Genomic DNA, 12102 nt, shown 5'->3' on the forward strand with positions numbered 1-12102 from the left:
TTCCTCACTTTGCCGCTGACCTACTAGGACCTATCAATTGTTCATTTTATTTTATAACGAGGATCATATTTTCCTATCCAAAGATACCGTTCATGTGGAGTCACCTTGAAGCCCTTGACGCTGAGTTTTCCTAACTCCGCCAGCATCAGACCAGCGGCTTGCCCTGCGACTTCTCAGTTCCCGTTACAAGCGCCTGCTTTATTCGAGGCTGTACTTCGCCGTCCAAGGCGAAGATGCTGTGCGTTGCCGTGCATAAGCCGGTGTTAGCACACTTGGGTCTCGCTCTCAGCCCCGCCCGGGCCCGCCGTGCACCCGCCCCGTGCCGGGCGGAGCCGGGGCCGGCCTTCGCTGCGCGGCGCTGGAGGCGGGGATGTGAGTACGGGCACGGGCTCGGGGGCTGCCAGCGGGGCAGGGGGAGCGGACCGGGCACAGGCGGCGGCTCTGCGGGCGGCGGGAGGGCCCGGGCCGCCCTCCCCGGCCTCGGGGCCCGCGGAGCCGCAGGGCCGGGCTGGGGCTGCCGCAGTGCCCCGCGGGCCCGGCCTGACACCGCCGGCCCGGCCCGGCCCAGCCCCACCCCGGCGGGAGGAGCCCCGCTGGGCGCGGGGTGTCCCGCTGGGAACGCGATGTCGTGCCGGGAGCACCCCGGGCCCTGGGGAAACGCGCCTGTCTGGCAGTGCCCGCAGGGCCGAGGCCCTTGCCCCGCTGTCAGGGCAGGGGCTGTCACAGCACCTTCCCCGCACCGCGCCGTGTGCTGCGGGCAGGGCGGAGGGAAGGGCCGGGGAGCCCTGGCTCGCTCTGTGGGTGGCTGTGGGCGCCGGGCTGCGGGCTCTGCTGAAAAACCTTCATTGTCCTCGTGTTCCGTTTGGTTTGCTTCTAACTAGGTTTTTAAAGGGTGTTTTTGGGCATGTTTAGGCTGGAAATAAGGGGCTTTCTGTTTGTATTGTTCAGCTGACAAAAGATGCTTGTGTTTTGCACAGTATGTTGCAAAGCCTTTTGCAAACTTTAAATTTCAGGGAGCAAGGGAGGTCTGGACATGACTCACTGCTGTGGAGTTTGAGGCACAGAGGGGACCATGCAGGTGGAACAGGCTGAGTGTGAGCTCAGAATCCCCTCTCAGCCTTGGCTTGGCCTGCTGACCCACATGTGCACACGTTTCCACAAACAATTGGTGTTGGTGTTTGTAAACACAGCACACCATTGCCGGGTTTGTGAATGGCTTGTGAGGCAGGGCTGTGAGCTGCCTGTGCTGTCTCCCCTGGTGTTGGGAAAACACAGTTTGGAGGATGGTCGAAGGAAAGTATCGGATAAAGGTTGCAGGTGTGACATCTGGAGTTAAGAGCATGTCCTGTGGTTCTATGCTATGCAAATAAAAACCTGAGCCTCATTAGTTTGCTCAGCTGGGCACAAAAGTGTTTGTTGCTTTCTAGGAAAGATCCTAGAAATCTTTCCAAACTTGTGTTGTTAGAAGCATCGTGGTTTGTGTTTTGATACAGACTTCAAAATAGGCGTCCAGTAGTGCAGGCATTGAAGATTATGTTGCCTGCAAACTGAATGCACCTTTGAAAGTAGAGGTGCTGATTGGAGCACTTGGAAAGACAAGGGGAGAGAACCAAATGTTTCCATTTTTCTGTTGGAAATACCATCTCCAAGAATTAGAAAGATGGTATTAGTAAGGACTAACCTGTAATTTTGGCCTTCAGTGTAAAACATTGTCCCTGGTAAGTGGTTGCTGAAGTGGTGACTGGTGTGTGTTTGCTCACCAAGGCCTCACAGGACGGAGCTGTACGACGACCCTCCGTCGGGATGTTGGCCCATTGTGTATTCCCCAGACTACAACATCACCTTCATGGGACTTGAGAAACTGCATCCCTTTGATGCGGGGAAGTGGGGGAAAGTCATCAATTTCTTGAAAGGTAAAATAACAGAAGATGCCTCTTAGACCAACATTTGCACAAAACATAAAACAATTTATGTGGTTAGTGCAGACTTATGTTAACAATTAATATAATAGTGACTGTATTTCTTCATTGGTCATTGTGTAGATTTAAGTTGTGTTCTTTAATTATATTTAAAGTGCTTCAATATTTTTATATCTTTGCAGCTTTAAGTCTTAGCAAGTTGAATTGATTGTAGGATTTCTGAGGTGGGTTGCATGTCAGTGTTGAAGATCTTGTCAATGAAGTGTTCAAAAGATGGATTTGTAACATGAGAGCAAACATCCTACAGCATGGCTTTTTAATACAAAGGTTTGTTTTACAGTGCTTTGAAAATATATTTTCAAGCCTCCTCCGTTGAATAAACCCACAGTTTTAGTTCAAGCTCAGTCGTGGTGTCTGTACAGAGAGAAACTTTTAAAATGTGATTGAAAATTGAAGCTCATGAAATTATTTGCTCTCCCTAGAGGCATGAATAATACTAGTCAGAGTAGCTAGTTTGGTTCATTTCAGCCTGACCCAAAGCTTTGCGAGCGTGGGAGTGGAAAGGAGGAAAGAGAAATGGGAGCATAGCTGTATCTTAGACCCTCTTAAAATAGTCCTTGCCTTTACAATTGGAATGAAGACATGAGTATGCCTTCTGCTCTTGAAGGGGGCAGAATTCCATTGCTTGGCCTTCACAAAAAAAGTTCATGTGGGATATATGAGAATTGCATCCACCTCTCAGGTGAGCACCAGGATCTTGCCTTTCAGCCCAGCCTGAGTTAAGTGCAGAATGCTGGAGCCTTGTGGATGTAGCTTAGCATGGAGTGTTTAGATACTCAACAGGTTTGTAAGGATTCAAAGCTCTTTCTTTCAGTCTACATGAATATATGAGAACAATATTTCTGTAAGGTTCCCTCTTGAGGTCAGCTACTGTTTGCAGTTCCAGTCTGTCCTTACTGTTGAGGATCAAGCCTGGCTCTAAAACAAAACACAGAATTCAGTTTTATATCAACGAAAGGAAAATCCTTCCTGTGTCAGCTGCAAGCTTACAAACAGCTGGGCTCACCAGACCTGAATTGCAGTGGGTGGCTTCCCACAGCCTTGTGCTTCCCTGACTTTACACCTGGTGTGGCAGGAACTGGGGCATTCCTGTGGCTGGTGAAACTGCAGGTGTTAATGATGGTTTGCTGCAGGTGTAACTTACGCAACTTGGACTGCGCACACGGCTTCTCAGGCTGAGAGAGAAGTGCAGCTTTAGCACTTTAGTCCATTCTTTAGCAACCTTATCCTATTCCTCTGATGATGTTTGGAAAGAGCTTTGAGGCCCCTCTGGTACAGGCAGTGTGTTTTATGAGGCTTCTCATTATTGCTGTTTAAACCAATTGGAGGATAAAGGTAGAAATGCATTAAGGAAATACAAATGTAAGAACCAAGGGCAGGAGCTGGGCCTGTGAAATCTTGGCATCTCTTCATTTAAAGGATGAGCTTGGTCATCTAGGGTATAAAACAAAAAAAGGCTTTTTCTCTTGCCAAGACAAAGGCTGTTGGCTGTCCCAAGGCCAGGCCTCTTCCCTTTATGTGGTCCTGACGACTCCAACTGATGATCCTTCGCAGTTCAGGACTGCCCTTCTGCAGGCTGACTTGTGTTCTTCTAACTGAGGTCAAATAATTCTAACACTCTTACAGCTTAGTAACTGAGTTACGGTTTTTTCCTCTAACAATCTTAAATGGTTTAGTCTTGGGTTCTATGACGGTTTGCTTAATTAATCAGAACCTTTGCCTCTCTGTTTCTTCTGTGTAAAGTCTTTTCCTCCAGCTCTTTTCTGTGTGACATGTCTACTCTGAAGTGTCTCAGGTTTTCACAGAAAATTAGTTTTCCCAATTGTTTTCTTGTCCTTGCTTTGAAAGGAGGAAGAAGCCCCAGGATTCCCAGAGCGCTTGGTTTGCTCTGGCTCTGTAGCAATTCCTGGCAACAGCTGACCTCCCCTGTGCCTTATCTCTGGGCAAATGAGCAGTGAACAACTTTCCGGCACACCTTCCTCCTGGAGAAGGAAGCTGGCAGCAATTTGGCTCTATTTGACACCAGTGCATGAATGAAATGTTCCTCAAGCCTCAGTCAGGAGAAACCAAGGGTTGGCAAAACAAATGTTGCTGCAGGTGCTGTTCTTGTAAAACACTTCAGAGCAAAATCTCTCACATTTCTGAGCTGTTTTCTTTATCCACCAAGTATAAAATTAAAGAAGAGATATACAGGCTTAGAAGGCTGCAGCTGTGCAGCAATTAAATATCAAAATTTGCCTGGGAAGATCAGCAGGATTCCTCATAATTGTTTGTAATGATCATATGCACTCATACTGAAGTCTTGAAGTAACTTGCTCTTACAAAACTTAAGTTTTTAAATAATCTCTTGGTCTCTGAGGGAAAGAATTAATAGCTGCTCATTGTTTTTTCTTGAAATTAATTTGAGGTAGGGGGTGGCAGAAATATCCTAATTAAGCTTGTTTGCTTCCATGAACATCTAAGTCATTACTTTGTTTTGAATTTTGATTTATTATTTTATTCTTCTGTGATTTAGGGGGCTAAATACTAGTACAAACTTTGGGATTTCTTAAAGCATGATAAAGTAACAATGAATATTTGATGGTACAAACGCCAAGATTTCCCCACTGTACTAAGCCCTAAACTATGAGGAGCTGTGTGATTCCAGTGTGTTCATTCTCTGTCATTACTTGTCTGTCCTTTCAGTTTAAACAACAACTTACCATGATCTTAGCACACTCTGAAAACTTCCTATACACAATATGTCTCATATACACCCTGCCTGAATAGCTTACCTGTGACAGAGGGGGTGTACTTGGAAAACTTGCAAACACTGAGCAACCCAAAGCTGTTTGAGCAATAAACATGACAGGAAGTTATCACACCAAGGTCAGAGCAGTGTGTTTGGCAGGGGGAACATGGGGAGTTCAGCAGTGGTGTACAATGCCAATTGTTATTTCTCTCCTGTTGCAGAAGAAAAACTAATTGCAGATGACTTGATTGTGCAGGCACGGGAGGCAACTGATGAAGATCTCTTGGTTGTTCACACAAGGCGCTACCTTAACAAATTAAAGGTGCTGTACCCATTCATGTGTTTTTCCAGCAAACTGTCCAGAGGGAGTGTCGAAGGCAATGGATATCCTGTAGAGTTGCTATAAATTAGCTTTACAAATATAGAATGGTGTATGTTGATAATACTGATACCATTGTTATTGAGCATACTGAAAGAAAACCATAGAAATCAGTAGGTGATTCACACTACAGAGGGCTGGAGGGGAAAGAGGGTTTACCATGTTAAATAGGTGACCTGAAATGATTTTTCAGGGAAGTTAATCATAAGGAAAATTGGAATGTCTGAGATGTCAGTAATATTCTTGTTAGTGCTAGGGTTTTAATGTCGAGCAGTGTAAGTTTTGTTGTGCTCTAGTAGAATACAGTTCTGAAATTGAAAATACAATAGAAACCACTAACATGGGGTACTTTATTGGATGTTTTCTAATGCAGGGATTGCTTTACGGGGTCTGGGGTAATGTAATCTTGACACAGTGTAGTGGGGGGAGACTTCATACTTAGACACGGCCTGTATCAGTGAAATATGGAGAGACTAGAAAGAGCAGCATAAGGGCATAACTGAGCATGTTACTTGTGTGTGAAGGTTTCCAGAGCCAGCTCATACAGGACTGCAGGGAGGATGAAGAGCATTCCTTGGATATTTCTAAACGAAACATCCGTTTGTTAAACTTCAGTGTAACTCTAAAACATAAACATGTGAGATCTCTGGTTCTGAATATATCCAGTCATCTGTGGGTGGAATTGGATAGTAGATAAGTGCAGGTGACATTGCTTTTACTTTGCAACTCAGCTTGGAGGGCAGAGAAGGGATTTGTAAAAGAAAAGAAATCTTCATAATTCAGAAGACGTTATTTTGAGTCACCTATGCCCTTCCACAGTGAAAGAGTCCTTGGATTGCTATTTCTGGAATATTTTATTTTTCTGTATAAATGTTCTGTTATTTGTGTGAACTTTTTCACTCTTACTGCTTTCTGAATTTTCTTACGCTTCTTCATTCTGTGCTATGAAGTTACATGCAATTTCATGCATCATTAGATTTGATATTATTGCAGCTATTCTTGATATTGAACTTTTAATTCCATAGAACCACCCACCTCTTTTTACTGAATCACTTCTTTGATTCAGGGTTTAATGTGCATAGCTCAGTTTGGAACGCCATAATAATATTTTTAGTACCTATGGGATGGCTTCACAGAGAATTGTCTGTATAACTTGTGTCTTGTTGATCAAGACCAGCACTGTTGTGTGCGTTCAGGTGGGATTAACTGATTATCTCCTTTCCCCCTTTTCTTGAGAGAGTATTTCCTGCAAGTGTAGAAACTGGAGAATGTTATATTGGTTATGCCAGCAGATTCTTGCCAAGCAGCAAAGATAAAAGTGCTTAGTTGCAAAAGAAAAATAATGTCCTAGACACATGAAAACTGTTTATTGCCTTATCCAAAGTCTGTTCTGCTATTTTTCATTTAAATCCAGACAAATGCCTATAAATGGTATAGTTCTATATTAGGTCACCTCTGAAGACTACAAAGTTGCTTGCCTATCTCACAATGCCCAGGTCTCCTAAGATAATGGATCACTTGAGTGTTCATTTAAAATCTGAGTATGAATTTGGTAGGAAATTCCCTACCCTTGCAAGAGTAAGTGCTGTTTGGTATCCTAGCAGCAGCTGAAGAGCCCAGCTGAGTGTTGGATGAAGGAAAACAAAAGCTGTACACAAAATACATCTGCTACTGGAAATCAGTTCTGTGTTGGCAGGAAAGGACTCCCTGTTTCCCTGCTCAGGCCTTACAATGAAGTTTGGCCTTTTGAATTGAGGTGATTCCCCTCAGTTACTCCTTTGAAGAATTTAGCTCTCTAAGGTGATGACTGGACTGTTGGTAGTTTGCTTGCAGTACTTTTCCACTTGCTGCCTTTTTCTGATGTTACGTAAAATAATGAATTTCCTGCATGTCAGCATTCTAAACTTTTGGAAGGAGGTAGGCAATGAGGTTAGAGCCAGTTTCAGACTGTATAAATCTTTCCCTTTTTATTGATGAGAAGTTATATGGTAACATATGTCAGCAAACACTGAAATGCAAATGCTGAGGATAAAGCTTGTGCACCACTGGGGTACAAGATGGGCTTTTCTGAAAGTGAGCCGAGTCAGCTGGGCCACCCGTTGAACTTAGGAATTTCAGTCTGGTTTATATATTTGCAAATGATCTGGGTTTAAAAATAAGAAGTTAATCACTATTAGAAATGTAAATGTTCGTCCCTATTGAGGAGGAGATGGATGTGATTGTGGTGGGAGTTGGCTGCTGCTCAGGTGTTGGTGTGCCCAGGATGTGTGGGTTTATCTGCCACAGGTACCTGCATCTTGCAGTGGGCCTAGCAGGGGCAGTGAGGAGGACTCTCAGCAATGAAGGGAGAAAGAACAGGCTCATGGAGTCACCAGCTCAGCCTGTGGTACCTGTGGCTGGATCAGGTGTTCAGATAAACCAGCACAGAATGCTGTGTGTGCTGCCTTAGGGGCTCAGCAGCTGCAAACATGTGGGTTGGGGTTGGATTAAATGGATACATTCAGAGGTGCTGACAATTCCACGTCCAGTTCCTCAGTTCATGCAGTTCCTGTGCTGTCTTCTGTTGTCTCTGTTTGCCCCCTCCATTGTGCTTCTTCCTTGCTCAATTTTTCAAACTTCATGGGTGACCAGTTTATAAAGGCAAGTGCTGTTTCGCTGTAAAGGGTTAATTTAAGAAGGTTGTGAGAGTAGATAAATTAATTTGATCCCTTTCATGTAAAAATGTGTCAGGTAAGGGTCTGTAAGAATATACAAAACTCTTACTTTTAAAGTAGATAGTGTTTAAGTATGTGTGGAGAAAATGCCAAACAAGAATGCCAGTCCTGGGCAGCAAGGTCTGACAGGTTTCAGTGTTATACCACTGTGGGGCCTTTTGTGCAGCTAAAGCAGCTGGCAAAGCTCCTAAGGACAAGGAGCATTTGGTAACAGCAATTTGTTTTCTTCCTTTTAATGTTTCCAGCTCATTGGTTGGGAGACTGGTGCACCAAAGCTGTTGTTTGGTTGGTTTCCTTGCATGCATCACTTGCTTGTCATCACTTCTGCCAGAGCAGTCCCTGATTCCAGGTGCTAACTGTGCCTTCATATCTTGGCTGCAAACTTTGTGAAAACTGCAAGCTTTGCATTGTCCTTTATGATTTTATCTTGCATTAATTCAAGCTGAAAACATACTTTCTTTATCTTTTGAAGATGGATGCAGATAGCTTTGTCCCAGGCAAGCTTCTAAATATAAATCACGTGAGCTGCTTGCTGTTGGATCTGTGAATTTTCCCTTGAAGCTGGGACTAGCTCCAGGAACTTAGCAAAGATTTAAACACAGTTTAAATTTAGATATTAAAGGACAAAATTGCATTTAAAAAAATAGTCTATTGTTGGCTATTTTAAAATGCTGGAATGGGATGAATGCATAAGATGAAACGCAGTACATCAGAGGTTGGGTTTGATCATTGGTGATCTATTTGTATTAATCCAGGAGATACCAGCATAAAAGAAATTACTTCAGATTTATCTACATCTTCCTCATATTAGTTTTCCTGTTTAACTTTCAGTCCTTGAAGACTAATAATTTGAAGACGTTTAACCTTATAAGAGTGTTATAGTTAAGGAATTAAAGTTAACAGTAATAATACCTTATAAGTAAAGTCTTACAAGAATATTCTCATTAAATGTATCTTCTATTAAAGAGTTTCTGCTTAAGCAAAGAAAATGAAAAACTCTTAAAAGCTGTGGTTGTTTTAGGATTTTTTTTTTAATTACACCCCCCCCCTTTTTTTTTTGGATGTAGCATCTTGGTCAAATTTAGCTACATTTAATGACACTGCCCAATAGTTAATATGGTAGGTGGCATTTATTAAAGGAAAATACACCTGGGTAAGGGTTAATCTGACTACTTTTCTCCTTTTAAGAAAATGAGGAGTGAATTTTTTTAAAAATAGGAACTTAAATTCATACATTGAATTATTTATTAAAAATATAGAAAGATAAATAATTTTAAAAGTCTTACAGTAGTAGCAATAAAAGTAAAGAGTTAAATGGAGTTGATAACTAGGAAGACTAAGTGAAGACATAGTATTTATTTATAGTGTTTATTTATGGTTATTGCTCTTCCCAAAATCCAGACCAAGTTTTAAGTTCTAAGTCACATAATTGCAGCTCTACAAAAGTTTACTGAAGAATCAGTAACTTCATAGAATCCTCACCTGGTTTGAGTTGGAAGGGACCTTAAAGCCCATCTCATTCCTCCCCTGCCATGGCCAGGAACACTTTGCCCTAGACCAGCTTGCTACAAGCCCTGTCCAGCCTGGCCTTGGACACTTCCAGGGAAGAAATTTGATGATGGCTGAGAGAGAGGAAACATAGAAAGAGTAGCTGAGTATAAAAAAAAGAGTATTAGTATAGAAAAAGTATTGCATATCTCTGACATGTGCAGTCATGATACATGAATCTGAAAAATAGTAATTAAAAATATATTTGAGGAATTTGTTCTCTATGAAAGGACAGTGATGTGTGTGAAGACTGGTGTTGGGGAAGGCAGCTGGCAGCCTGGAAAACATGATTACCGTAGTCCCCACCTGTTCAAATGAATTACTTTATTTTTTGCAACATGGAAAAGTATACAATTGTATAAAACCAGTTCCTTTTGCTTTCTTTTTTCAGTCTATACATAGCTAGTCTGGGAGTTTATTATGGGAAATGCTGGAAAACAAAACTAGCATGCTGAAGAAAAAAGCATAAAACATTCCACACATTTCTCAGTTATTAAGTGGTGGTTTTGGAGAAGCATTTTCCTTCATATGGAGCTGCCTACTTGAACCCCAAAACTTTCCTCACAGTCAGTGACTTCCCCCAAATACTGGGAATTACACCAGTACAGGCCCAAATGTGGAGCAGTGAGAGGGAATGGAATCGCCCAGGTGTGACCATCAAGTCTTGCTTGCTCCTTACTCCTACCACACCTGAATTTTTTACCTGCACTTAAAAACCTGCAGCTACATAATTGTTGGTTTGAGTCATTATTGCTTTCACTTCTCCCTGTTGACATTAATTTAATTTTAAACTTCGTTAAAACTTCGTGTGTGATCATAATTCACATTTGAGATGAGATTTATGTTTTTATCCAGATGTGACCTTTTCAATTCCCTTTTAGAACAACAGGATTGAATGTAGTTTTTAATAATGTGCTTGTTCAAAAGCTAAAATGTCTTGTGAAGGGACTTTATCAAGATTGACTGTACTAAAAAATAATTAAAGCACCTTGTGATGGACAGCTGATAATATGATAAAAAAATAATGTATTGCAAATATAAAAGTAGAGCTTAAAATGAAGTGTTGGCAAAATATAGTTAGGACTTAGGTGCTTCATGAATGATACCACCCCTTCACCCCACCCAGTAGTAATTGGTAATTGAATTATTGATAACTGGGAAGTCATCAAAGAACCTTAAGATGGGGTTGTGATTGTATTTGGTTCAAATTGCCCACTTGTACATCCTGCCAGCTATGAGCAGCTCAGTAACGGGGCAGCCAATGTCCTCAGTCCAGTTAAAATTCCTAATGTTGCAGAAAATAAGATCTGTTCAGAGTCTTAGTACAGGGTGGCAAGTCATAATTCTTGGTCCCTCAATGTTTCAGTGCTGGTTGAACAGGTATATTCTTGCTTGTGACTTATGCTTTGAAATATATTTTGCAGTGTTATCACTGGTAGCAGTGTTAGTGGAAGTTCTTTGAAGTAATCAATGTGTTTTCAAAAGAAGCATTTACATATTGCAGATATTTTTGTGTTCTAACCTTGAAGACTTTTGAACAAAATGTTTCCCTGAAACATTTTCCAGAAGTGTTTAATATGCTAAATACATTTAAATCAGTTCTCTATGCTAAGGTTTGCACTGTGTGTTCACTTAAGTATTTGAACTTCTTAGTTCAGTTGTCTGTTTGTTTGTGTTTGCTTTCTCCTTGTTACATCCTTTTGATTCCACAGAGGAATAGATATTTTAGGTTTGAGCAATGTATCAAGTGTAGCTGAAGGACATTTTACAATTCTTCCTCCCAATCTGAGGGATATGAGATTTTCTGAAATCCTATCTTTTGAAGAATTGCTGATTTAATACTGTTTGATACTAAAATCTGGAAAGTGATGATTCTTATAGTTAAAAACTTGAGGATGAACCTATTTGGAGGTCACTAATAAGAGCTGGTATGGTCACTTTATCTGAAAAATACTAAAAATCTCACTAAGGACCTAAGAGCACCTTTTTTAGTAGATAACTAATGAGAGAGCTAAGTGTCGTCATTAAACCAGACTACATTAATTGGAACTCTCTTTTTCCCCGTTGCAGTGGTCATTTGTTGTGGCTACAATCACAGAAATTCCACCAGTTGCCTTTCTTCCCAATTTTGTTGTTCAGAGAAAAGTTCTGAAACCTCTACGAACCCAGACAGGAGGAACAATAATGGTAAGGTGATCCACTTTTGACTTATTTGTTGATCAAACGCTGCAAACCTGGGAGTTGTACTGTTTATGTAACTCAGATTGTTGAGGCCTGTAGAGGGAAGTGAGTCCTGAACATGAGCACAGTTTGCTGTTGTTGGCACCTGCAAGGAAAGGACATCACTGGGTTCGTGGTCTGTAATTTGCAGAAGAGACAGTGAGGGGGAGCCTGGGCAAGCAGGGAGAGATGTGGCAGCACTTGGGCAAACAGAGAAACTGAGATACTTTTAAATGACATTCAAGTACAGGCAAGTTCTAGGAATGGAAGGTTTCAAAATCAATAATCTAGAAGCTTTTTAAAAGCATGTATTTGCCAAATGACCTTGAAACTGTAAGGGCAGAGATGGATGGTTTGCTTGTTCTTGGGAATAGGTAAGTGCCTAAATTTTAAAATGCATCCTCTTGCTCTTTTTTAATGACTTTAGTTTATCTACTTTTTCTATTGTAAATACTGCAGAAACAGCCCCGCTGAGCTCAAGTGAGATTTAGACTCTTTCATTGGGTTCTATTGAGTGAAAGGAGGGCTCTG

General features: G+C 41.7%; 1 protein-coding gene across 1 annotated transcript in view; it reads left to right on the top strand.

Moving 5' to 3' along the window:
* The first annotated feature begins 244 nt into the window (after positions 1–244).
* Positions 245–12102, top strand: part of HDAC11 (histone deacetylase 11) — a 29202-nt gene continuing 17344 nt past the window's right edge. Inside the window, exons 1-4 of the mRNA XM_085073100.1 lie at positions 245–372; positions 1765–1913; positions 4932–5032; positions 11422–11538. Of these exons, the coding sequence (XP_084929226.1) occupies positions 371–372; positions 1765–1913; positions 4932–5032; positions 11422–11538 (369 nt within the window). The 5' untranslated portion in view covers positions 245–370. The remainder of the gene's footprint in view (positions 373–1764; positions 1914–4931; positions 5033–11421; positions 11539–12102) is intronic.

This window comes from Lichenostomus cassidix, chromosome 12 (assembly GCF_008360975.1).
Source record: "Lichenostomus cassidix isolate B80296 chromosome 12, HeHo_3.0, whole genome shotgun sequence".
NCBI classification, from domain to species: Eukaryota; Metazoa; Chordata; class Aves; order Passeriformes; family Meliphagidae; genus Lichenostomus; species Lichenostomus cassidix.